Here is a 26,933-nt window from a genome sequence, read left to right as displayed (position 1 = left end):
ATTATCATAGATTGATCTGGGTGTGCAGTCATGGCGGGGGGGAGGTGGGCGGGCCCTGAAGGCTGCTGCCCCCACTAGTTTCGCGCAGAGGACTCGGAGGTCGCGGCTGCGGGTGGTGCCTCCGCCCCAGCACGGCCTCGCCAGGAGCTTCCCTCTCACCGGCCCGGGTGCAGAGGCCGCCCCGGCTCAGCCCGCCGCCCGGACGCCGGCCCGGCCCGCCTCCCCGAGGCCGGCCCGCCCGCTCGCCCTCTGCCCGCTTCCAAGATGGCGGCGCGGCGCGTCACGTGGGCCGCGGCCGCCCCGCCCCCGCCGCCCCGCCTCCTCGTGCGCGGGGCCGCGCAGCGCGCGCCCGCCGCCCCTTCCGCGCGAGCTCCACCCAGGCCGGCAGCAGCGCGGTCGGCGGCGGCGCCTATTTCCCGCCATTGTGCGAAGTGGAGGCTGGGGGGCCGGACGCGCAGCCTCCCGCGGCCGCAGCTCCCGCCGCCGCCGCCGCGGTCCCCGAGGCCCGCGCCCCGCGTGCCGCCTGCGTGGGAGGGCGCGGCGAGCAGCGGCCGAGCCCTGAGGAGGCGCCGCGGCGCGGGACGCCGCCCGGCGAGATGCCGTGCGGGGAGGACTGGCTGAGCCACCCGCTCGGGATCGTGCAGGGCTTCTTCGGTGAGTGCGGGCGGCGGGCGGCGGCGCCGAGTTCGGGGGCCGGGGCCGGGGCCGGGGCCGGGGGCCGGGCGCCGGGCCGCATCGCGCCGCGCGGAGCGGCCGCCTCGGGGCACGCGCGGCCCAGACGGAGCGGCCGGCCTGCCCGCCGGCGCCCAGACGCCGGCCCCGGAGCCGCGGGGCCGCAGGTGCCTCCCACCTGCCGGATCGGCCGCCGGCGGGGCGGCCACCGTGACGCCGCGAGGAGCGGGCGGCCGGCCGGGCGCCGTGATTGACGGCGGCGCTCCCGGCCGCTCCGCCGGCGGCCCGAGCCCCGCGGGGCCGAGCCCGGAGCGGGCGGTCCCGGGACCCCGGAGGCCCGCGGGGCGGCGGAGGAAGGCGCTCTGCCCCGGAGCCTGCGGGCTGTTTCAAAACTTCCGGTGCCGGAGCGCCGCCCGCCGCAGAAGTTGGCACTCGCCGCGGCCACACACGCCCTCCCTTTGCGAGATAAGATTTGTTGTAACAGCTTCATTCTCCGCCGGGGCGGCCGGCACCGCCTCCGGTGCAGAGCTCGCCGGGCTCCGCTCCTTCCCGCCCGGAGGGCCGGGACCCGCGGCGCGCTAGGGCATTGCAGCTGCCGTCGCCGCGGTGAATGCTGCTGTCCTGCCCGGGGCGCGGGGCGGGTCACTTAAAGTTTAAGGTTGTTTACGGTCCGCCCGGCCTCCGGACAGCTCCCCTGCTGCCCGGCGAGGAGGCAGACGCCATCGGCGCCCCCGGGTGGGACCCCCAGCGCCCGGCCGCCGGGAGGCACTCGGGGCCGGAGCGTGGCCTCTGCTCCTTCCGAGCCCCGTGGGGCGGCGATGGGCGGAGCGGCCAATCAGCGGCCGGCGCTCCGGGCCGGGCGGGCGGGCGGTGGGAAATGTGTGTTTCAGCACTCTGCCAGCTCCCCGAATGGGAACTCCGGGCCCTTACCTGGGCTCGCAGGCTGAAACTTAGACGCAGCGAATTAGAGGGAATCCTGGGTAGGCATCTGCGTGGTAACCGGTGAACACTGATAACCTGATAAAGGAGAAATGGAAACTGTGTATATATATTTTAACACCCCCCCCCCACCACCACCACTTACACACACACAAAATCATTTATCCATCAAGGGTGCTTTGAGGAAGGGGCAAATATCCCTCTGCCAAATCCTAGTAATTGACGTTCATAATACGGGAAACCCTAATTGATATCCAAAATGTGGAGTGAAGGTTAAATTGCATCGTTGGCTTATCTGGGTGCAGACTCACAGAGACTTTATGTGAAAAACCCTTCAAAAGTGTAAACTTTTGGTGCCTAATGGGGGCAGTTCCAGTTACTGATCTTTAGAACATTTACTTATGAGAAATACCTATCAAATCTCTATCAAATAATAAACCACCTCACTTATTCAGCATAACTAAGATATGGGGAGGGTAATTTAACAAATTAACATTTGTATCGATTTTGTCTCCTAAGTGTATAATCCTAAGGGGCACATCTCATCATGGTACAGAAATGATACAATTTAGGTAAAACGCACTGGCTTTACAGCAGTTGGAAAATTTTGTGAATTGTGGGGACCTGGACCTTGATCCTCTCCCCCCCAAGAATAATTTGTTCCTATATAAGGTGTGTCTTACAGAGAAGAAACTAATACTGGGTTGGTGTGATTTCTTAAAAAAAAATTTATAGAGGCTGTTTTGAAGTATAGTGTGTGTGTGTGTGTGTATATATATTGCTGTATTTTCCTGTCACTTGGGAATGTATTGAATAACTTTATAAAACAGCACTATGGGTATGTTTGAGTGAGAAGTATGTCAGGTGTTAAACTTCTAAACTCTTTCTGGTTTAGTAGGACATTGTTTAAATCTATTCCTCCCCTTGACCCCTCCATAGGAAAATAATGCAGCAACTTTGTTGTGGTTCATGGCCTCCTTGCTTCCCCCTGCCTGACTCTCAGATTCACCACCACATGGCCCTCACACGGAACTTTCACTTTGCATTTCACTTTGACTTTGAGCCTTGCCTTCGGGCCTTCTGCATCAGATGTTCCCTTTGCCTGGTCCCTCCCTCCCATCCCACTTCACTTCCCCGGCTAAATCTTACTCTTCCTTTGGGAACATAAGGACTTCTGCTTGAGTTACTCCAGGACCCTGTGTGTCCTGGAAGTTAGCACGTAAAGCGCGTTGTTGAAATTACTTGTTCTGGTTCCTTTGCTGAATTTTGACTCTGAGCGGTCTTGGTCTGTAGCTGCCTTATTCACGGACATTCCTCATTGCCTGGCATATGCTTTGCACATCGGAAGTGCTAGGTGGCATTAGCTGAACAGAGGCAGTGGATGGTTTCTGGACCACACATCTCAAACTTAAGTCAGTCCTGGCAGACCTTATATTGATTGATTCAGAGAATTTGAAGCTCCAGTGGCGCAATCGGTTAGCGCGCGGTACTTATACAGAGAATTTGTGAGCATGTCCCATATGAATTACTTTTATATAGAAGTCCTAGTTCTTCTTGGCTCAGATAAGAAACTTTGAAATTCTTTGAGTGGCTACTCATAACTATATGAGTCTTCATTTATCTTTGTGAACCAGTCTGTACTTTGAATTTGTATTGGCCGTATTATAATTGTTCATGTGTAAAGTTTTTTTCTGCAAGCCTTCATAAAATGCATTTAATGTTTCAGTTCTTTATATGCAGGACATTGAGGTCCTAGGCTTAAGTGAAGATTTGGGAATGCTTCCATTGGGCTCTGTGATGTGTATAATGCTAGTCAGCCCCCAGCTGCCGCTCATTTCGTGATCCATACCAACGTGCTTTCCTCAAGCAAAGGCAGGAATCTCCAAAAAAGGAAGTTTTGTACACTTTTTTTTCCTTTTAATCATTTTTTATTTAAAAGAAAATTTCTTTATTTAAATTGATTAAAAACTTGAATTAATAGCCACTGTTAATTTCAGAAGTAGGAATGCTTGTCAACTCTGACTTTTATTGTTTTCTTTTTTAATTGTTGGGTGAGTCAAGATAATCATTTTTGGTTATATTCAAGGTACTTTGATTGTATCTCCTACAAAAAAGCAGTGGTATGTGAAGGACGGCAGGAAGGAGTATTTTCTAGTATTTAGAGAATTTAAGCAGTAAGAAAATTGATTGAAAGTTGGGATGCCTTTTTATCGTCACCATGATTCTAAACAGGCAATTAATATCCTTTTGTTTGTATCCACCTTGGATTTCTCCTGCCATCACACCCTGGGTAGCCACTGATAAGAAGGGATCTGTTATGAGGCTGTGGAACCCCAAAACAAGGGAGGGTGGCTTGGTATCCAGAGAGACTCCTGAGTGTGTCAGGATGGGAAACTAGCAAGAATCCAGTCCAACTTTACCTCTTCTCCAGAGCTCCCAAATTCACTTGTTCTTAGTTTCAACTCACACTAGTTAGCACTCCCATTTAACCCCAAATTCCAGGGTTAGAGAAACTATGGAGTCAGGAGTCCACTCCCACACGAGTCAGCTGTGGCCAGAGCACAGCTATGTTAGGCTATGTAGGCAGACATGACTGTTGAGGCCCACACCCGGGGGGGGGGGGGTGCGGGAGGGGGCCGCAAAGTTCTCAGAGAAGAATGGATGGGGCAGCTATGGCAAAAGGCATAAATATGTAAATATGCATTTTTAAACTCATTACATAATAACTGGCACATGCTTACGAAAAACATAGTGGTATTAAATGAAGAGTAAAAGTATGCCCTTCCCGTACTGAGGTAATCATTTTTAACTGTTTTTGCTTTTAGTTCTTTTTTTTTTGCAAAGTTTTTCATTGAGGTGTAGCTCATAATATTCACCACTTTAAAATTTAAGTTCATTGGTTTTTAATATATTCACGATGGTGTGCAATCACTATCATTTAGATTTCCCCAAAAAAGAAACTCTATACCATAAGACCCAGGATTTCACAGTGAATTCTTATACATACACAATACATAAAACAAAAATTTGATAAATTAGGCATTATCAAAATGAAAAACTTCTCTGCCCTGATCAGTTTGGGTCAGTGGTAGGGGTGTCGAACTCAATCAGAGAAGGGGCCAAAATCTAAAATCCAGCCTAAATCGCGGGCCGAATGGTTTACTGAACAGTCATAAACTGTCATTGTGATGGAAACTCAGTGGAGTGCAGTGAAAACAGCCTGGTGCTGGCCACATTGCAAGGCCTGGTGGGACGGATTTGGCCCGCGGGCCTTGTGTTTGACACATGTGGGTTAGAGCATCAGCCATGGACCAAAGAGTCTCAGGTTCAATTCTCGGGTCAAGGGCACATACCTTCTTTGCACTTTTAATCCTCCACCCCCAGTTGGGGCACCATTTAATGTGTCTCTAACACATTAATGTTTCTTTTTCTCCCTTTCCCCCATCCTTTCCACTCTCTCTAAAAATCAATGGAAAAAATAGTCTCATTGGGTGAGGATTAAATAAATAAAACCTTTTGTTATGCCAAAGATATTTATTAGGAGAATGAAAAGGTAAGTTATGGCCGGGACCGGTTTGGCTCAGTGGATAGAGCGTTGGCCTGCGGACTGAAAGGTCCCGGGTTCGATTCCGGTCAAGGGCACGTACCTGGGTTGCAGGCACATCCCCAGTGGGGGTTGTGCAGGAGGCAACTGGTCGATGTTTCTCTCTCATCGACATTTCTAACTCTCTGTCCCTCTCAATTCCTCTCTGTGTAAAATCAATAAAAAAAAAAAAAAAAAAAAAGAAAAAAGAAAAAAAAAAAAAAAAAAAAAAGAAAAAAGAAAAAAAAAATAAGTTATGAACTGGGAGAATGTTTTTTGAAAATCACGTATCTCATAAAAGAATTTGTATCTAGATTATATAAAGAAAACACAATTTTAAAAGGGAGCAAAAGATTTAAATAGACACTTTATCAGCACCTATTAGAACAACTACAATTGGAAAAAAAAAATAGTGACAATACCCTGTTTCCCTGAAAATAAGACAGTGTCTTATATTAATTTTTTCTCCCAAAGTTGTGCTAAGTCTTATTTTCAGGGGATGTCTTATCTTTCCATGTGCTAGGTCTTATTTTCGGAGGATGTCTTATTTTCGGGGAAACAGTAGCAAGCACTGGCAAAGATATAAATGGCTAGATTCTCATACATTGCCAGTGAGAATGCAAAATGAAGTAGCCACTCTGGAAAACAGTCATAAAGTTAGCACACATTTCCCATATGCCAACTCTCCCATTCCTAGGTTTTTGCCTAGAGAAATTAAGGCTTATGTTTACACACAAACCTACATGCACATGTTTATACTTGTTTTGTTCTTAGTTATCAAAACTCGGGGACAATCTGTCCAATAGCTAATTGGACAAATTAATGGTTCAGCCATACAGTGGAATACTATTTAACAATAAAAATAAATGAACTATTGATACACGCCTGGCCTTAGAGATTCAGTAGGACTCGTGGGTCCATGCTAAGATTTATTACAGCAGTGTAGTGAGGATAGATAGCTGGGAAAAGACACAGATAGAGTTGAAGAATCCATATGCAGGCTTCTTAATGCTTTCTCCCTGGGAGAGTTCATAGATTGGAAGATGTTATTTAAAAAAAAAAACACATTTCATTGATTTTTGGAGAGAGGAAGGGAGAGGGAGAATTAGAAACAGCGATGAGAGCAACATCATCAGTCAACTACTTTCTGCATGGCCCCTACTGGGGATAGTGCCCTAATCAGGAATCGAACCAGTGACCTCTTGGTTCATGGGTTGATGCTCAACCATTGAGTCATAATGGCTGGGCGAAAATGTATTAAGATATTAATTCTCCTTAAATTAATCTATAAACTCAACACTGTTCTAATCAAAATTTTATTGATTTTTTTTTTTTTTTTTACAGAGAGGAAGGGAGAGAGATAGAGAGCTAGAAACGTCGATGAGAGAGAAACATCAACCAGTTGCCTCTTGCACACTCCGTATCGGGGATGTGCCCGCAACCAAGGCACATGCCCTTGACCGGAATCGAACCCGGGACCTTTCAGTCCGCAGACCAACGCTCTACCACTGAGCCAAACCGGTTTCGGCACTAATCAAAATTTTATATATGGAAGTTAAGTTGGTTCTCAGATTTATGTAGCAATGTTGAGGATTAGAATAAGACAACTGGAAGAACTTAACTACCTGATTTTAAGACTTACTATCAAATTATAGTGATTAAGGCAGTATAGTAATACTATAAGGGTAGACAGGTAGATCAATGTAACATAATAGAGAATCTAGAAATAGACTAACAAATACAGTGAATTGATTGTTGACAAAAGTGTGAAAGTAATTTAGTTTAGAAAGTTTTTAAAATAATGCTGGTTTGACAAGTATAATCTTTTTGGAAAAAGACCTCAATATGAAAAATGAAAAATCTAAGAGAATATCTTTATGAACTTGGGGTTAGTGGCCATTAAAGAAAAAGCTGATATGTTGGATTTTATCAACATCAAAAACTCATCAAAAGACAGCATTAAGATTGTTAAGAAAGTTACAGATTAGGAAAGAGCATTTGCCTTACATATATCTGACCAAAGACTTACATCTAGAATATACAAAGAATTAGTACCTCAGTTCCCTGACCCCTTAAAGCTAGTGTGCAGTGGCATTCAAATTCAGATGGCCAAGAAAGCATAGAAAATACCCTGTTTCCCCGAAAATAAGACAGTGTCTTATATTAATTTTCTCTCTCAAAGTTGCGCTAGGTTTTATTTTCAGGGGATGTCTTATCTTTCCATGTGTTAGGTCTTATTTTCGGAGGATGTCTTATTTTCTGGGAAACACGGTATGATGGAGAGGTCTGTGTGTGCCAAGCAGGACTCTGGGTTGCAAATGACTCAGCTGGCTCTGCTTAAACAAGAAAGAGGAATACATGTCTTGTAACAGTGTGTCGGGCTTAATTACAGCCCAGCAGCTAAACTGTCTGCAGGAATCTGGCTCCACTCTGTTTTTCTCTGGGATGGCTTAGCTTTCAGACAGACCTGGGTCACACCGGCAGCTTCCAGACACCTAGTGCTCCACTGACTTGAATTTCTGGTAGTGCTCATCCTCGACCTTGCACTAAGTCTATAGCAGTGACTTTCAACCTTTTTCATCTCATGACACACATCAATTAATTGCTAATACATATTTTTTGCCTGACACACACACAACAGGTATATGTTCATTGATTGTTGGCTGTTTAATGTTTTTATTTGACAGCCAACAATCAATAAGGGAAGAGAGATCAGTGCCCCTGACTAAGTAGTCAGGTGCTGCATGTTTTAAAATTCTTGGGACACTGGTTGATCTGGAGCAGTAGTTCCCAACCTAAGCATCTCTCAAATTCTGACATCCCTCCCCCATGACATATGATTCCTACTATTCAAAATACGAGCTCCTATTCATGTGGGGGAAGCCTAAAAGGCCATTAACTTGGTCTAAACAAACTTCCAAAGAACATGGCATCCATGAAAGAGAAAAATAAAAGAACGAAAGGACAGCTGAAGTACTGAGGAAGAAATCACTAAGAAATTGCTTTAAAAAATAATATGAAGTGACATGAAAAAATAAGTTTCAAAATACGTAATAGAGAATTGAAATGCATAACTGTCACAATACATATTTATATACTGTATCTGAGGCCCCTGGAATAATAAGAAATGCAAAAAATGTACTGTTAACTCCTTCTTGAATTGCCCCATGTTGGGGACCACTGATCTAGAGCAGCGGTCGCCAACCTTTCAGACCTCACGGCCCACCAGATCCAGAGTGTGCCACTCCCCGGTACTTCAGCATGTCTTAGTTCTATTCTCTTTGAAGGCCCAGCTCAATACCACCTCCATCAGAAGCTCTCTCTGAGATTGTTTGGCCTGCATGAGGTGGTGGTGGTGTTTTTTTCCTTGGCTTTTGGCTGTTATTCTATCTATCACATAGCTTATCTTTAAGTTCCTTCCACCCTAAGTGTCCTTATAGAACTTAGCAGAGTGCTGGGTATACGATAGGCTTAATAAGTAATGGACAGTTACTGTGTGCTTGATTCTTTTTCTTTTTTGGGATTGTCTAAGGCAGTCCTTTAATTGTCCAGCAATACCAGATACTTGCAAGCTGGCCTTTACTAAAGAAGCCTATTTGTACACATGAGTGACTGCCACTTCCCGGTGGGCAGCTTCTTGTCTTGGCTGTGCACTTACCTCAACAGCCTATTATTCTATAGTGTAGCTTGACATTTGAAAAGTATATTTGTCTTTCAGCCCAAAATGGAGTTAATCCTGACTGGGAGAAGAAAGTAATTGAATATTTTAAGGAAAAGCTGAAAGAAAATAATGCTCCTAAATGGGTAAGCTTATTGCTCTTTGTGGGGGAAGAAGGTGGGACAGATGGCCAGATTCTCTTAGTAGAGTTGTTATCCATATATAATTTTAAAATATGTAAATTAATGTGTACTACCTTCAGCTTTAAGTGCTTTAAGTACATATATATTAAAAGATTTGGGTCTCTTTTACAACTTAAATTTAAAATCAGGCAATTAAATGTTTCTGTATTGGTGCCTCTAGATGGCAGTAACTGACCGTGTTACTTTCTAAAACAAAAAAATTGGTAGTTGTGAGCTTTAATTATTATTTATTTTTAAAAGTTGGCATGTACTACTCTTTAAAAATTTTTTTTAATATCCCTTATTGATTTTTTTTTTTTTAAACAGAGAGGAAGGGAGAGCGATAGAGAGTTAGAAACACTGATGAGAAACATCGATCAGCTGCCTCCTGCACACCCCCTACTGGGGATGTGCCCGCAACCAAGGTACATGCCCTTGACTGGAATTGAACCTGAGACCCTTCAGTCCACAGGCTGATGCTCTATCCACTGAGCTAAACCAGTCAGGGTTAAAAAAAAATTTTATTGCTTTTTAGAGAGAGGAAGGGGGGGGGAAGAGAGAGAGAGAGAGAGAGAGAGAGAGAGAGAGAGAGAGAGAGAGAGAGAGAGAGAGAGGGAGAAAGAAATATCAGTCAGGTGCCTCCCATATGCACTTTGACTGGGAATTGAACCTTCGACCCTTTGGTGTGCAGATTGTGACCTCCAAACTGAAGACAGAGCAGCACGTACTAGTCTTAAAAGGAGCTCAGTAAGACAAATGCCTTTCTGCTACTTGGAAAGTGTTCACAGGAAATGCATTTATTTTTACAATGTAGTCAAATGCCATTACACAAAGTTGGAAGAACTCGGAGGTACTTTTGTCCAGCTGCTATGCTGACTATGTATTGAGAATATTGGCTTCCTAATGGGGCTGGCTTTGTGCCTGTGTTGCGGTTTGGGTCTGTGTGTGTATTTGAGCCTAATGTTGTATAGACAGACTACCGTACTGATGAGTCATTTTCCTTGAAGGTACCATCACTGAATGAGGTTCCCCTTCATTACTTGAAACCTAACAGTTTTGTGAAGTTTCGCTGCATGATTCAGGATATGTTTGACCCTGAGTTTTACATGGGAGTTTATGAAACAGTGAACCGAAACACAAAAGCACGTGTACGTATGGCTTTTTATCATGGAACTTTCTGTTTATAATTAGTGTATTTTATGGTGTTTTTGAATTAAATGTATTGCTATAATACTGTTATCCTTTGTTTGGGTCATAGGTTCTTCATTTTGGGAAATACAGAGACATAGCAGAATGTGGGGTATGTATTTTTAAGATCCATAAAACATTTTTAATAAGAATTTTTTTCTAAACTTAGAATTCATTGGTTTCTTTTGGTTTACTTAAATTTATCGTGTGTATAAATAAATCCTAAGAAGTCATGTGGAATGCTTTTGCTCTTTTCTCTTTTATATTTTTGGTCTTCTAAAATCTCTTAGAATGTGGAATGTTATAAATGACAAACTAATTTATTTCTTTTCCTAGTATCTATGTACTTGTTTTAAAAAATTACAAGTTGTGATAATTTCTTTAAAAAATGAAAGTGGAAGATTAACTTGGGGCTCAACACTTGCTTAATTAAATTGGATCAAGTTCTGCTCTCTTTTCCTGGAAGGAACACAGTTTTTAATAAACTTAAGCCTTCTTTGATGAAAGGAAGCACTGGCTGCTCTCTGAAGTGTCAGTGGTGGGAAAGGTGAGAAGGCAGGATCCAGGAGCAGTTACAGATGTGGAAGGGGCAGGAACTTGTTATAAAGCAGTTACAGTGGAATACATTTTAAACAACTGCTTTTCTGATCATGAGCAACATGCATAATTAAATTCAATGTCACAAAGAAACCTGTTCAACATACCTGGCATTATAACTGGGAACAGCTTAAAATTTATTTCTAGTTTAATAGTAGAAAAATATTATCGGCATTTCAAAACAGATACATCAGCCTCAGATGTCCCCATATTGGTTGTCTTTGTTTTCCATGTGGTCCTGTTGTAGCACAGACCGCAGTTGTGCATTTTGGGAAGGAAAACAAGTGTCACAGGCGGAGATGGAGGAGGCAGGAGCTCAGGCAGGGCTCAGGAGGAAGGTGGGACCTCGGTGGAGCTCTGGTCTAATGCTCTGCCTCGCAAACCATCCTTGTAAATCAGGTTTTCCAGAGCTTTTTTCATGCTGCGAGTCTGACTTTGCTTACTCAAAGCTCAAGAGATTAAACTGGAGGTTTGAGTAAGCAAAGTCAGACTTGCAGCGTGAAAAAAATGAAGCCTAATCCCAGCCCATTCACTCACAGAAGTTCTTCCTTATTGAATAAAGTGTTCCGGTTCATTGGCCCGATCTGGACAGAAGGACACCCCTTATTTGAAAGGTTGCTGAAAAGATTTTATTAAACAAAAATTTAACTTCCTACAATTATTTAGAGAAATGGACTCATGAAAGATGATTTTTTTATCTTACACATGATGACCTTCAGGTCTCCCAGGGTAGTTTTGTTCAGAGTGTTTCCATCGGTAAAATGTCTCCCAAGTCTGACAAATCAATTTTAAATGCTTACTGCATCTCCTGATTTAGGAGCCCTAACTCTCATTGAGGCTGATGTTTTAATACCTAACTTTTTCTGGTGCCCAGTGATGCAGTCTGACTACAGCTCAGTCATCAGTACCTGGGACAGGAAAATAAAACAGGTGTGGCCATCCATTGGTGACACTACCAAAGGCAAAGATAGTCCGTACCGTGTGGCTAACGTGTCATAGTAACAGCACCGTACCAGGAAAAGGGGACTTCAGCCCTGGAAAGAAAGAAACAGAAAACCCTGCTTATACAGATTATCTCAGGCTCAAACCTGATGTCTTTTGGATCCTCTTTTTCCCCCTCTACAAAACTAAATATACATCTTTATTTTAAGAGGATTTTTTGTACTATAAAATTATGTTTATTAAAGTAATTTTTAAATGTTACATATTGGGTCCTTTAGCACTTTCTAAGCACATATGAAATAGAGAATATGCTTTTTTTAGGGAATATTAGCTGAGTCTTGGCTCGCATCTCAGAGCTACCTCGTAATGAGCATTTCATTAAATTCCTTTTATATAGGCTGATTCTGATATATTTTTTATGAAAGAGACAGTGGGGTTACCATGTGCTTTGTCTTAAAAAGATAAATAAATAAAGCACCCTGTTTATTAAAAGATTTAATTTTGCCAAAACCGGTTTGGCTCAATGGATAGAGCGTCGGCTTGGGGGCTGAAGGGACCCGGGTTCGATTCCGGTCAAGGGCATGTAATACCTTGGTTGCGGGCACATCCCCAGTAGGGGGTGTGCAAGAGGCAGCTGATCGATGACTCTCTGTCATTGATGTTTCTAGCTCTCTATCTCTCTCCCTTCCTCTCTGTACAAAATCAATAAAATATATATATTTTTTAAAAAGGATTTAATTTTGTAACATACAGGGTGCTGTGTATTTTGATTTGAGGGAAGGTAGTGTTTTGATTATTGCTCGTAAAATTATTTTTATATCAGTTTTCTTTTAAAAAGTGATAGTTTGGATTTAGTTAGCTGCTTGTTAATTCAGTTAACGCAATGAAATAATTAACTATTGTTTTATAGTAAATAGCATAAAAATGTAGTTGCTAAGTTAAAAATTGTTTTGCTTTTCTTAATAAACTTTTAAAAATACTTTTGTGTACATCACAGCCTCAGCAAGAAGTTGATTTAAACTCTCCACGAACTACCACTTTGGAAAGACAGAATTTCTATTGTGTTCCAGTGCCTGGGGAATCTGTGTGGGTGAAAGAAATATCCTTTATCTGAACTTTCTTATTATAGTCCTTGATTATTTTAATTGAAAAGACCATAATTTAGATTGAGTTTTTAAAAACAGTCTTTTTATCGCAGTGAAGCTACTGGGGGAAAACAAAAACAAACAAAAAACAACCCTGTAAAGCAATCTAAGTATTCATCCCTGAGAAATGATAAAATTGGTACATTTCTATATTGAAATACTGTTAAAATGTGAAGGTAGATTTAATTATATTAAAGAAAAAAAAAGAGAACATGATAATTAAGTTAACAGTTTTAAATTGCAACTAATTCTAATTTTCTTAAGGGAAAATACATTGGTTCTTTTGAGAGGAGATTGTGGAAACTCTTCATCTCGTTTTCATTTTCTTATTTGAAGTTTCAGTTAGTAATGTTTTTAAGCATAGTTTATATCCACTGAAATGCATAGGTTTTAAGAGTACACACCAGTGATTTATGTCTCAAAGTGAAGAACTTGTGCCAGGAAGTTCTGCTTCTAGCCACCACTCCCCTCCCTCGCAACCACTGTCCTGCTTTTCCACCATAGCTTCCTCACGTCTGTTCTTGAATGTCCAAGCTCGGTTCTGAGGTTCGTTACGGTGAGTTTGGAGTAGGCTTGCTGCATGGCAGTTCTTACTCGTGCCATGTGCTATTCCTGGGTCTCACCTAAGTGCCCGGTATGTTCAGTGGGGTCCAGTTCTAAGTGTTATGCAACTTCCAGAACCTTCATTTAGCTCCTAGCCAACCAGCAGCTGTTCTCTGCTAGACCTCAAGGAATCCACCCTTTTATATTCAGCCAGAGACCCAGATGGAACCTGCACAGATTTCTGGGTCCTCTTCTGTCTTCGGCAGGGACCTCCTTTCCCTCCGGTCCCTGTCTGCAATACCATAGCTTTTTATACCCATAGCCCTGAACTATGTTGTCTCTACCCAGCAAGAGATGGGTCTCCACTTCTTTTTGGTGCGATTTAGAAAATGCCCCTTAGAGGGAGATGGGGATAAAGTGGAGTTCACCCGTTATATTACTCAGTCAAGGATCATAACCTTATGCTCTCTGATGTCTAATGATAGACAACAGACCTAACCGGTTGGTTTCAGTAGATAGCGTATCAGCCCGCAGTCTGAAGGGTCCCAGCTTCAGTTCCAGTCAAGGGCATGTACCTTGGTTATAGACTCGATCCCCAGCCCTGGTTGGGGCATGTGTGGGAGACAACCAATTGCTGTGTCTCTCTCACATCGATCTTTCTCTCTCTCTCCGTCTTTTCCCCTCCCTTCCACTCTCTCTAAGAAAATCATTGGAAAATGTCCTCGGCGGAGTGAGGATTAACAAAACAAATGAAAAAGAGAAATAGCTGCTTCATGTCTTTTGTCCATTTTTACAATTCTTTACAGCAGCAGTAGTAGGGGCATAAATTAAGCTTAATAGTAGCCTCTCATGACCAAATCTGGAAGTCCAGCCTTTAAAAACAATTTTTTTATTTTAAGCAAATTGCCAAATTAGCAATCTTTTATTAGTCATATAATTAACTTAGTACATAGTGGTCTTTTCCTTAACCTTTTGTTTAACGCCTATATTAATGCAAACCAAGCTCGAGTCAGTCCTTCAACATCTTACACTCCCAGTCGTCACAAGAGGAGTTATGAAGATGACGAAGACATGGACCTGCAGCCTAACAAACAGAAAGAGCAGCATGCGGGTGCCAAACAGACAGGTAGGTATGATCACAAAGAGACAAGAAGTTGAAAATTTTCTAAAGGCATAAGGGAATGTCAGAATTGGTATACCATTATTGATTTCACCATAGTTTTTATGCATGGTGAATTTCTTTATTATGCCAGGTAGATAAGTTTGTCTTTATTTCTCCTTTTATGTTCAATTATTTTTTTCAGCACCTTTAATTAGAGGGCACGTTAAAGAGAGAGGAAGGAAAACAAATTTAGTTTATTGATCTCTGTATGATTGGGTCAAGAGGGCAAATACGAGTCAGTTTATAAACAAAAAGTTACTAATGAATTTCATTTAACAATATATTATTCTCGTATTTTATTAGAGGCCCGGTGCATGAAATTTGTGTGTGCAGGGGGAGGGGAGGTGTGTGTCCCTCAGCTGGGCCTGTGTCCTTTCACAGTCTGGGAACCCAAGGGGGACAGTCGGACATCCTTAGTGTGGCCTCAGGCGGGAGAGGCTCCCACCACCGCTGCTGCGCTTGCCAGCCACGAGCCCAGCTTCTGCCGAGTATCGGGAGCGCACTGACTACCAGGGGGCAGCTCCTGCATTGAGTGTCTGCCCCCTGGTGGTCAGTGTACATCATAGAGACCAGTTGTCCCACCCTTTGGTCAATTTGCATATTACCCTTTTATTATATAGGGTAAGTTCATATTACTGTCTTTCCTTAATGCTAAGGAATATTTTAATGTCTTCAAAATTTTAATGTTGTCAGTAAACATATATAAATGTACTCTTTTTCTCCACCTACCCAAATGGTTATTGAAATTAGTGGTGTATCATAACAATAAAGGGTAAAATCCAGGTCTTTGGTAATGCTTTTCATTTAAGCAATTGGTTCTCACATCTTTTTCTTGTCTGATTGCTTGAATGTCATACTGCTGGGCTTTTAGTTTTTTATTTGAGTATAGTATTTATTGTAAAGTTTACTTGTTGGTTTCTAGGCAATCTTTTAGGCTATAAATAGTTTTAAACTTTTTCTGAGGTAAGTGTGGATTCACAAGCAGTTGTAAGAAATAATACAGAGAGATCTTGTATACTCTTGACCCATTTCCCCCAGAGGTAACACCTTGTATAATTATAGTAGAATATCATGACCAGGAAGTGGACATTGATACAGTCCATTGACCTTTTTCAGAATTCACATTCTTTACAGGCATCTGTGCGCGCATATTCAGTTCTTTGCAATTTCATCACACCCGTACATTCATGTGCCCACCACTACAGTTAAGATACGGGACAAGTGCTTACTTGACTTTTCATATTGCCCTTTTATAAGCATGCCCACCTCTCTCCTGCCTCTGCTGTCCATCCCCTAGTCCTTAACCCCTGGTAACCACTAATCTATTCTCCATCTCTATAACTTGGTCATTCCACAAAACCAGTTTGGTTCAGTGGATAGAGCGTCGGCCTGAGGGCTGAAGGGTCCCAGGTTCGATTCCTCTCTAAAAGACTTCAATAAGGTATATTTAAAAAAAATTATAACTTTGCTGAAACCGGTTTGGCTCAATGGATAGAGCGTCAGCTTGGGGACTGAAAGGTCCCGGGTTCGATTCCGGTCAAGGGCATGTACCTTGGTTGCAGGCATATCCCCGGTAGGGGGTGTGCAAGAGGCAGCTGATCGATGACTCTCTCTCATCGATGTTTCTAACTCTCTATCTCTCTCCCTTCCTCTCTGTACAAAATCAATAAAATATATATTTAATAAAAAAAATTTATAACTTTGTCATTTCAAGAATGTTATAAAAATAGAATCTGACAGTAGGTAAACTTTATGGATCAACATTTTTCATTCAGCAACATTCCCTGAGATCCATCCAAGCTGTTGTGTGTCAGCAGTTTATTTCTTTTTATTGCTGAGCAGTATCCTGTGGTGTGGCAGGCTATATGTTGATTCTAATTAGTCATCTGCCCTAAACCGATTATTTCCAGGCTTGAGCCCCTCTTTTAATCATCTTTGTATCCCCAATCACTAGTATGATTCCTGGTACATAGTGGATGTTAATAACTGCTTGGTGAGTGAGTTTATTGCTCTGGTTTAATCTGCTTAGAAGTAGGAAGCTGTTCTACCAGGTGGTTCTGTTGTCAGAGGCCATATATGCCTTCGGTCAGAGATGTCGAAGAAACCATCTTAATGTTAACTTTTAAAAATACTTACCCTGGAATCTGATGGGGGGGATTTGTTGCCATTTGATTGTAGGAGAAACAATGACTAAATTTTCCAGATTATAATAATCTGTGTTCTACTTATAAGTCAGAGAAAGGGCTTTGCTGATATGTGTTATTTCCTTAAAACTAACAAGTCTGTGAGCTCAGGAGCATCCTTTCTATCAAGCGCGAAACGCTCCTGAGGAAGGGCCTTTATCTGCAGGACGCCTAGAAATGACTGCGATGCTTGCTTCCCTCTGACTCAGGGAGCGGCGGCAGTCTTCAGGGGTGTGGTGAGCCAAAACGCCTGGAAACTGAAGCTTCTACCGGACAGCAGCTGAGCCCCCTGAACCTCTCGTCTCCTTTTGACCTGAACTTCCCACTGCCAGGGGAGAAGGGCCCCGCGTGCCTCGTGAAGGTGAACTTTCACACACACGTGCTTTAATGACACTTCGTAACCGAGGACCAGACCCCAGTGTTTCTCCTGCTGTACTTATACGTATTGGGTTTCCCCTATAGGGGGCTTTGACGGTTATTAAAGACCATCATGGTGTAGAACTTTGAAAGTTTTTTTTTTATAGTGAAAGACCTCATGGCCAATCTAAATTTTTGTTAATCTCTTAACCCTGTTTTTATGTTTCCCCGTCTTTGATATGGGCAATAGATTTTGAGATTATGCATGTTTTTGGTTTTGTCGATAACCATCCTTTGGGGAAAGCCTCTCCTTTGTAGTGTGCTATGTTGAAAACGTGTTGGTCAGAGCGTCAGGGTTCCTCCATTTTAATTAACTTACTTGCTAACTAGAAGAATGACTTCAGGCAAGCACTTGCCTCTCTTGGCCTCAATTTGTGAAGCAAAGGGGTTATTCCTCTCTCTCTCTAAAGTTATGATAGTATTTATTTCACGACCAATACCTTCTGCTTTGTCGGTGTTATTTAGTCCTAACAACACGATGTCATGTTGCCTCTCATTAGATCTATGAAGATGGGGATTGTTTCAAAGTGAATGATGTTCTTGAGTTATATGGCATCCTGTCTGTGGATCCCGTGCTAAGTGTACTGAACAACGATGAAAGGTGAGTCTTTCTGTTCTTTTTTTTTTTTTTATGACTAATAATTAACAGGCTAGAATAGAATGAATAATAGATACCTGATGGCTTTTGAGAAAAAGACCCCGGTTTCTGAGATCTTCTGTGACATGTGATGTTCCAGCTGGTAGCTCAAGAAAGTCTGTGTTTTGAAATGACTAGTGAGTAGACAAACGATATCCCATTGAGTCAGGTGACAGCATACCAAGTACAAATGCTACTCTTCTTGGAGTTAAGGATGAGTACGTTCTACCATAACATGATCCCCCCCAGCCTGAAATGTGTGAGGCAACGAAGGGGGAGCCATTTTCCCTTTTGTGTGCGTGTGTGTGTGTGTGTTTAAAGATGTACAGGTAGCCGAAACCAGTTTGGCTCAGTGGTAGAGCATCGGTCTGCGGACTGAAAGGTCCCGGGTTCGATTCCGGTCAAGGGCATGTACATTGGTTGCGGGCATATCCCCAGTGGGGGATGTGCAAGAGGCAGCTGATGGATGATTCTCTCTCATCGATGTTTCTAGCTATCTATCCCTTTCCTTTCCTCTCTGTGAAAAATCAATAAAATATATTAAAAAAATAATAATAAATAAAGATGTACAGGTAAAACTGTTCTTGGCTTGAATTCTCATTTTTTCCCTAAGATGTACGTTATTGTTACATCTCTGAAACGGGCGTATCAGAGCTGAAGCGCTGTCCCTCTCCGCAGGGACGCTGGGTCACTCCTGGACCCGATGGAATGCGCGGACATGGCCGAAGAACAGAGGGTGCACAGTCCTCCCGCCTCGCTGGTGCCAAGAATTCATGTGGTTTTAGCCCAGAAGTTGCAACACATCAACCCATTGTTGCCGGCCTCCCTGAACAAAGAGGAGAGCAAAACCTGTAAGTGTAAGTGCCAACGCGGGACCCAGATGTCCCAGTGTGTGTCGGGGGCCGCCTGTGACGTGTGCTCGTGGGGAAACTGAGTCAGGTTCTTGTTGGTCAGAATGGCCACTGGTTCTTTGCCCCTTTATCCTGTAGGATAATTCTCTTCATTAGAGTCTGGACAATATACTGACTTGGAGTGGGTTTTGTTCCGCAGTTACCTTTTTAACCTGAAGCACTCGAGAGGAACTGCTGTGTTTATTCTAAATCAGGTCTCCTTTCCTTCTCCAGTTGTTTCAAGCTTCATGTCCGAATTGTCTCCAGTCAGAGCAGAACTGCTTGGGTTCCTCACGCATGCCCTTTTGGGAGATAGTTTGGCTGCTGAATACCTGATATTACATCTCATCTCTACAGTGTAAGTGCTATGTTCCTGGTGGGGATGGCGAGAGCTGGTGCTTTGTTGAAAGGGGGAGAGAGGAAGGTTTCTGAGGATTTCATCATCACGTGGTTTTCATTTGTAATGAATGTTAGACCAAATTAACTGGCAGAGTCCTTTTTCCATCTCTTCTCAGTTCACATTGAGCATTTTGATGTTCTTTTTAAATTTAAGGGCCAATCCTATATAATAAAGAGCTGATACGCTAATTAGACTGAACAGCAGAGCAACTGTCCGGACGAGGCTGCCAGGGGCAAGCCCCTTGCATGAATTTCATGCATTGAGCCTCTAGTATCAGATAAAGGACCTGGCTGATGAGTAAAATGAACTGTCTTATCCTTTTTGCATTCTTTTTTTTTTTTTTTTAATTTTTTAAAAAAATATATTGATTTTTACAGAGAGGAAGGGAGAGAGACAGAGAGCTACAAACGTCGATGAGAGAGAAACATCCACCAGCTGCCTCTTGCACACCCCCTACTGGGGATGTGCCCACAACCAAGGTACATGCCCCTGACCGGAATCGAACCTGGGACCTTTCAGTCTACAGACCGACGCTCTACCACTGAGCCAAACCGGTTTCGGCCCTTTTTGCATTCTTAATTCTCTAATTAACAGTCAACAAAGTCTGTTGTGTGCACATCTAACAGGTGTGGATGTGAGGACCCCTTGCTCTCAGGTCACTATAGTTCTTTGTTTTCTGGTTTCAAAAGTCATGCGTGCCTTCAACCAGCTCCAAGAGCATAAAGAGGAAAATAGAAATAATCTATAATCTCACCATTTAGAGATCATCTAAGTTATTAACACATTTTGGTACATGTTCTTGTCATTATTTTTGTTTACATTTATATATATTTCTGCATAGAACTCAGTTATAATGTAAACACAGATCCGTACCTTTCTTTTATCATTTAATATCTATTAAACATTCCATCGTAGTTCTTTTTTTGAGAATTTAGAGAGATTGGGGGAGGGAGAGAGAAACATTGATGTGAGAGAGACACATCAATTGGTTGCCTCCTGCACACACCCCAACTTGGGTGGGGATCGAACCTGCAACCCAGATCAAACCCTTGACCCTTCAGTCCATGGGCCGATGACGCTCTTAACCACTTGAGCAAAATCAACCAGGCCTTTTTTTTTTTTTTTTTTTTTTTTTACAGAGAGAAGGGAGAGGGATAGAGAGCTAGAAACATCAATGAGAGAGAAACATTGACCAGCTGCCTCCTGCACACCCCCTACCGGGGATGTGCCCACAACCAATGTACATGCCCTTGACCGGAATCAAACCTGGGACCCTTCAGTTTGCAGACTGACGCTATCCACTGAGCCACACCGGTTTCGTTGTCTGTAAAATCTTTCATTGTAGACAGTTGTACTGTTTCCCTAAATGTTAGGTTTTCCTATTTTTTCTCTATTCTGAACTACACCACAGTAAACATGTGCTGTGAGTCCCTGCTCGAATAGGATTTGACACATGATATGTAATGGTTGCAAGCACAGACTCTGGAACCAACCACCTGTGTTCAAATCCTAGCTCTTCTACTTCCTGGCTATGTACACTCGGTCATGTTACCTAAACTGTCTCATCTGTTAAACAAAGGTAATAGTACCTACTTCAGAGTGTTTGGGGATTAAATGAGAAAGCATTTAAGCACTCAGAACATCCCTGGCACTTAATCCGCACTCAGGTAAGTATTGGCTGTTATTTTTATTGCTGTTACTCTGATAAATAAAATAACTTCAGAGGAACCTATTTTTAGTGATAAGCTAATTTTCCCATGTTGTTTTTTGGGTGGAAATCACCAGGGTATCTTATTGGTTAATATCTTCTTTTTTTCTAGATATACAAGAAGAGACGTTCTTCCATTAGGAAAATTTACAGTTAACTTGAGTGGTTGCCCACGGAATAGCACCTTCACAGAACACTTGTATCGAATTATTCAACATCTTGTTCCAGCAGTAAGTTCATTATAAATACATATTACAGATCTGAGCACACAATCAGCCCAACTATTTATCTTTGAGGTTTAATAGATGTCTTTACTAGGAAGCAAAGCCTGCAAGGCTCTGTAACTTAAAATGTGCTCGCCCCTAACCATTCACTTTTATGGCCTTAGCTGCAATTTCTAGAAATGTAACTGAGCCCAATTGCAGTTACTCTCACAAAATTGTTCTCAGTTGAGGCCAAAGTGCGTGTGGAATTGGTCTGCTTCGTGTGCCTCTGAACACTTGCCTCTTTACACCTTGTTCACAGCAGGCCGAGGCTGAGTAACGGGCTCATGGGGGGCGGGGCCATCTTCGGGCTCACAGCCATCTTTGTGTGGACAAGATACTGCTCTCAGCGGGGGTTTGCTTGTGTCTGTAATGTGGCCTCCCTCATTTTCTCTGACTTCAACAAAGCCAAAGTACAAACATCCTCTCCATTTAAAAAATATACTTTATCTCTTCCTCGACCCCCTTCTCCCGCACCCCACACCCGCCACAGTCCTGCCGTTCAGGCGAGGGGGGGAGAGGAGCAGAGTGGAGTGTGGAGCCGGTGCAGAGGGCGGTGCAGTGGTGGGCTCTGAGGGGTGAGGAGGCGGCTGCAGCCGGTGGGGCCAAGAAGGAGACTCGGCGCCTAGCACAGCTCAGTGTGCTCTGCTTTTGGTTTTTCTTGAAACAGTTTGTTTAAGGATCTGTAGGGTGTGAAGGGATATGATTTAAATTCAGCGAGTGCATCTCCCAGCTTGATGAGTAAAGAAGCATTTTATTTTCCGTTTTGTTGCCCTGTGCACGTAAGCTGTTGGAATTTGTTTTTGGTTCTCTGGTAATATAAGAATCTTCAAGAATACACAGCAAGACAGTTGAGAATAAAGCAGCTCAGAGTCAGTGAAATTCTTATTTAGGAAATAGATAATTGTTTTGCTTAAAAGGGCTCAAGAAACCATGAGATTCCTCTTGTGAGTTGATAGGTTCCTTCCATATAAACACAGTGTTTAACTCCAAATGTTTTCTTAAAACAGGAAACTTAGTTCCTTACTCATTAAAAATTTCTCTTTGCAGTCTTTTCGTCTCCAGATGACTATAGAGAACATGAACCATTTGAAATTCATTCCCCACAAAGACTATACGGCCAATCGCCTGGTCAGCGGGCTCCTCCAGCTGCCCAGCAACACGTCCCTGGTCATCGATGAGACACTCCTGGAGCAAGGCCAGCTCGACACCTCAGGTGCGTACGTGGGCGCTTCCCTTCCATCTGCAACCTCCTGTCAAAGCCAGGTCTGTAATGACTTCTTAAAAGAATAACTGAACAAATTCACATCTCAGAAATATTTAAGGTAAAGGCTTGCCATGTGAATTTAATTAAAGCATATATCGATAGTGCAAGTTGTGTACATCAACTATGTGTTGTTATAATTATATGGAAATTTACAGTTTACACCAAATTAACAATGATAGAACAATTAGTGAATAGCTTCAAAGATAAAAAGAGGTTTTGCCTTTAGTCATATATTACCTTAAAAAAAAAAAGTGTAGAAAAGATGTAATAAAACTTTTACTGCCCAATATGAAGTTTAAAATTTTTATTTAAAAGCATCTCTGAAAACATAAAAAGTTAGTAGATCAGATGGTTTGCACTAAGCCCAGTTAGAGAGCATTATAAAATTACAAGGGCCCCCCTGGTGCGGCTGAGCTTCCACCCAGGAACCAAGAGGCCACTGTTTGATCCCCGTCAGGGCACATGCTCAGGTCGTGGGTTCAGTCTCCAATAGTGACATTCAGGAGGCAGCCAACATATGATGTTCCTCTCATCGATGTTTCTATTTACCCCTCTCCCTTCCTCTCTCTAAAAATAAAAACATATGCCAAAACCGGTTTGGCTCAGTGGATAGAGCGTCAGCCTGCGGACTGAAAGATCCGGGTTCGATTCTGGTCAAGGGCATGTATCTTGGTTGCGGCACATTTTTTATAGGAGGCAGCTAATTGATGTGTTTCTCATCAATGTTTCTAGCTATCTCTCTCCCTTCCTCTCTGTAAAAAATCAATAAAATATATTTTAAAAAAATAACAAAAAATGTTAAAAATTAAGCAGATAGCTTTACCTGTGCTCAGGTGACATGATGCTGGTGTTAAGTTCAAGAGGAAAAGGTAGAATTAGAAACAGTGTTGACTGGGTACACTTACGGCAAAAGTAGATGGTAGCAAATCAATAAAACTCCATAACCTCATTCCTGTGGAGAAGGATAATTTCAGTTCTACCATCCTGTTTTAGCCCTCTGGAACACACCACCTAGAAAGTAATCATACTTAATTGGGCACCTATTTTTTGCCTAATTGCATACCAGATGCTAGGTATCAGATATCGTGGGAAGTATTACCTAATGAACACTTAGCGTAGTAAATTGGACAGTGCCTTACATACTGTTTTAAAGCAGAAGAAACCTCGTGTCTTATAATCAGTGTCAGTAAAACTGATTTGTTTAGGTGATTAAAATCAAATGACTGAGAAGTTATTTTCCTGCTTTTCTAGGTGTGCATAACGTGACGGCCCTGAGCAACCTAATAACTTGGCAGAAGGTGGATTATGATTTCAGTTACCACCAGATGGAATTCCCTTGCAATATTAATGTTTTGATTACTTCGGAGGGGAGATCACTCCTACCCGTACGATGAGTCATTTTTAAAGGGAGGGAGGTTATATTGGAAATATATTTATATATTTTTTGTCTCTTGATTACTGCATATTACTAAGTTAAACTTGTTTCAAAATTGTAGCTGCTGATTACTAATAAGGGAATTATTTTGTTTCTGCCTTGGGATGAAAACTTAGATCTACGAAGAATCAGTTATCAGCAAATCACAAGACAAGCGAAAAAAGCTGTTGGTATAGAAAGTAGAGGCTGTCAGTAACTTGCCTGATTCACACCCACACCTTTGTTCTTCCTGCCTCTGTCCCACTGACTTCTGCCAATCTATGTGAGAAATATTTTAGGGTTCCTTTAAAGTGTTCCTGATCCATCTGATGATTATTTTTTTGCCGATGGTGAAATACTCTGGTAAATCATCAGTGTGACTGACAGCTCTTACTAATGGGAAATACGCTATTCCAAAGGCATCAAGTTTCTCTGTATGATAGCATTCACTTGTGGTTTGAGAAAACTACCTGTGAATGAGGATGAAATGGCCCTTGGTAAGCTTTCTGTGGGAAAGAATGATTAATATATGGAATACATATTCTATGATTAAGAAAACATCTGAAACCTTAGCTGCTTTTCAGAGGCTGGCTGCCTTGGATGTTTGTTGATACTGGTGAGGAAACAAGTAACCAAGAAAAGGCCAACTTTTGTAATTATTGTTGAGGTAGATATAGTGTATAAAAATTAATGTTAAAAAGTGACATCCCCCCAATAATAAATAGTATTTTTAATTCTCTTAGGAGCTGGTAGAGAGGATGCATCCATTCTGACATTTTCAATTAATTTAAGAACTTGGAAAATACTGTGCACTGTTTCTCTTCAGGCAGATTGCCAGATCCACTTACAGCCACAGCTGATTCCACCGAACATGGAGGAGTACATGGACAGCCTTCTCTCAGCCGTGCTGCCTTCTGTGCTCAACAAGTTCCGCATTTATCTGACCCTGCTGCGGTTCCTGGACTACAGCATCTCTGACGAAATAACCAAGGTATGTCTGGGATTAGAGTACTTATCAATTTACATTTATTGTATTTACTGATAAGGTAATTTTGCCACTTGTTTTCTATATGTCTTTTTGTTTGAAATAGATATTTCTAGTATACAACTTTAATTTCCGTGTCTTTTATAATTTTTTTCTTAGTAGTTGCCCTGGGAGCTACAATTAACATCTTAACTCTTAACTGTAACCATCATTTGGAGATGAATGCCAATTTACTCACAGTAGTACCCAAAACTTTGCTCCTTTACAATCTCATTTTCTCCCTTTGTGCTTTATTATCATTCCCTGTTTTTCCTTTTAAAAAATTTGGTTAGCCAGTGCCTGCAGCAGCCAAGAATGTAATAGCTTGTGACTTTTTTTAAATGCCCTGGGAGAAGAGGCTGTTCACACTGGGCAAGCCCCACATGTAAGGTTAAAGACAACCTTACAAACAGGTTCTTCCAGGAACCACCAGTCAAAGGCTGACCCTTTCTGAGTGGTGGCTTGGGAAGCCTTCCAGCCCTGCTACCCTCTGCAGTGGTTGCCAGGCTGGCCATTCTCAGGCTGCCTGGGAGGCGGGTGAGGATGGGGAATGGCAAGTTAGATTCCTCAGAGCTCGGGGTTCTTACTGCCTTTCTTAAGTAATGCTCCTCAGACTGCTGCAAGCCTCTGGCTAATCTCCAGAATTTTGATGAAGCAGATTTTGATCATTTTTACTAGAGTTCTTATTCCCTTTAATGGAGAGAATTTTCTGAGGTCCTTGCTCTGCCATTTTTACTGACATCATCTTCCCTGTATTTACTGGCGTGTTTGCCTGATCTTGTTTGGAATACTTGCATCAGTAACGTCATTTGTGTGTATTAAGTTTTGGTTCTCAGTCCTTTCATCCATGTTATCTCATTTGTCTAAAAAGCGGGGCTGACTTCATTTTTACACCAGTGCAGGGACCATGTTAGTTTCCTTTTCCCAATTAAATGCAAACGGCATTCCCTCTTTGATAAAGGCGGTTGAAGACGACTTTGTGGAAATGCGCAAGAATGACCCTCAGAGCATCACGGCTGACGATCTCCACCAGCTGCTCGTTGTCGCTCGGTGAGTAGTACTTGTCCATTAATTGCTTAACATAAGCTATGAATAAAGCCCCTAAATTATTTAGTAATAGCTGAGGTAAACTTTTAAAAATAGGAATGAACTTTTTCCTCTTAAAAACCTTTGTGAAGTGGCTCATTGAAAATTGCGTTTGGCCAGTGATCACTTCAGTGGAAGCAGGCCTGCTTCTCAGAGTGGGTCATCTCCCAAATTTGACTAAAGGATTCCTTTGTAGAAGTCTGACTCGGTTCTTGACTTCTTTGTGGTCCTACCACAGATCTTGTCTCCTATTCCTAGGTCTAGACTTAAATTTGTTTCTTATCTCAAACCAGGTTTCTGTCTCTCAGTGCTGGTCAGACAACACTGTCAAGAGAACGATGGCTAAGAGCAAAGCAACTCGAGTCTTTGAGAAGAACTAGGCTTCAGCAGCAGAAGTGTGTGAATGGAAATGAACTTTAAACATCTGATACCTATTGAAGAGTAAGGGGCAAATTACAGCCACATTATTGCAAATTGCAAGTATCATTTATACCATTGTTTTGTAGATACTTTGTATTAAAAACCAAGGACTTTTCCTGAAACAAGCCTGGTAACACCTGAAGTTTATATAATATCCAGTGAGGGCTTTTACCTTACTGATTTTATGGAGCTTTTGGAGTTTGTTTTATAATTATATAAATTAGTAACAATGTAAAAACTGTATTTGATATTAAAAGTTTAATATTGATAAGATAATGTTGCTGCTTATACCATTTCCTTAGCTGAAGCTAAGTTATAGGCCAAACTCTGTTCATATGAAAATCATTGCAGTTCCATTCAGGAATTGTTCACTTAAGATTTTTTACATCTTTTCAATTAACAGCGGATCAGAATGTGTTTAGTGGTCAGATGTTTGGGAAATGATACTGCAGAATTTCAATGATTTCCCAAACATTTGGCCACAGAAGCTTCCCCCCCCCCCCTACTTAACAGTTGTTAATCTGCAAAAAAATAAGTCTTTAATGTGGCAGTGGTTCCCATACTTTTAGAGTTCATGGACCAGTAATATTTCCCAAAATTTTGGGATGGACAA

The 26,933-nt window shown here is 42.4% G+C and overlaps 1 protein-coding gene across 2 annotated transcripts; it reads left to right on the top strand.

The window, feature by feature from the left end:
- Positions 1-355: 355 nt before the first annotated feature.
- On the top strand, positions 356-26,442 carry LOC118719544 (minichromosome maintenance complex binding protein). Of its 2 annotated transcripts, none has more exons than XM_036439240.2 (16): positions 356-654; positions 8,913-8,998; positions 10,042-10,182; positions 10,293-10,334; positions 12,759-12,860; positions 14,431-14,575; positions 17,004-17,155; positions 17,712-17,812; positions 18,527-18,699; positions 18,973-19,096; positions 20,959-21,076; positions 22,160-22,325; positions 23,628-23,761; positions 24,617-24,781; positions 25,776-25,864; positions 26,194-26,442. In XM_036439240.2, exons 1-16 carry the CDS (start codon positions 597-599, stop codon positions 26,318-26,320), a joined length of 1,923 nt encoding a protein of 640 aa, XP_036295133.1. In that variant the 5' UTR covers positions 356-596; the 3' UTR covers positions 26,321-26,442. The 2 variants fall into 2 exon arrangements, with proteins under 2 accessions (XP_036295133.1, XP_036295132.1); XM_036439239.2 differs by having other exon boundaries at positions 18,527-18,705.
- The last annotated feature ends 491 nt before the right edge of the window (positions 26,443-26,933 follow it).

Source organism: Pipistrellus kuhlii, unplaced genomic scaffold (assembly GCF_014108245.1).
Source record: "Pipistrellus kuhlii isolate mPipKuh1 unplaced genomic scaffold, mPipKuh1.p scaffold_m20_p_15, whole genome shotgun sequence".
Classification (NCBI taxonomy): domain Eukaryota; kingdom Metazoa; phylum Chordata; class Mammalia; order Chiroptera; family Vespertilionidae; genus Pipistrellus; species Pipistrellus kuhlii.
The sequence above is the reverse complement of the archived record's forward strand: the minus strand, read 5'-3'. Positions and strand labels throughout refer to the sequence as shown.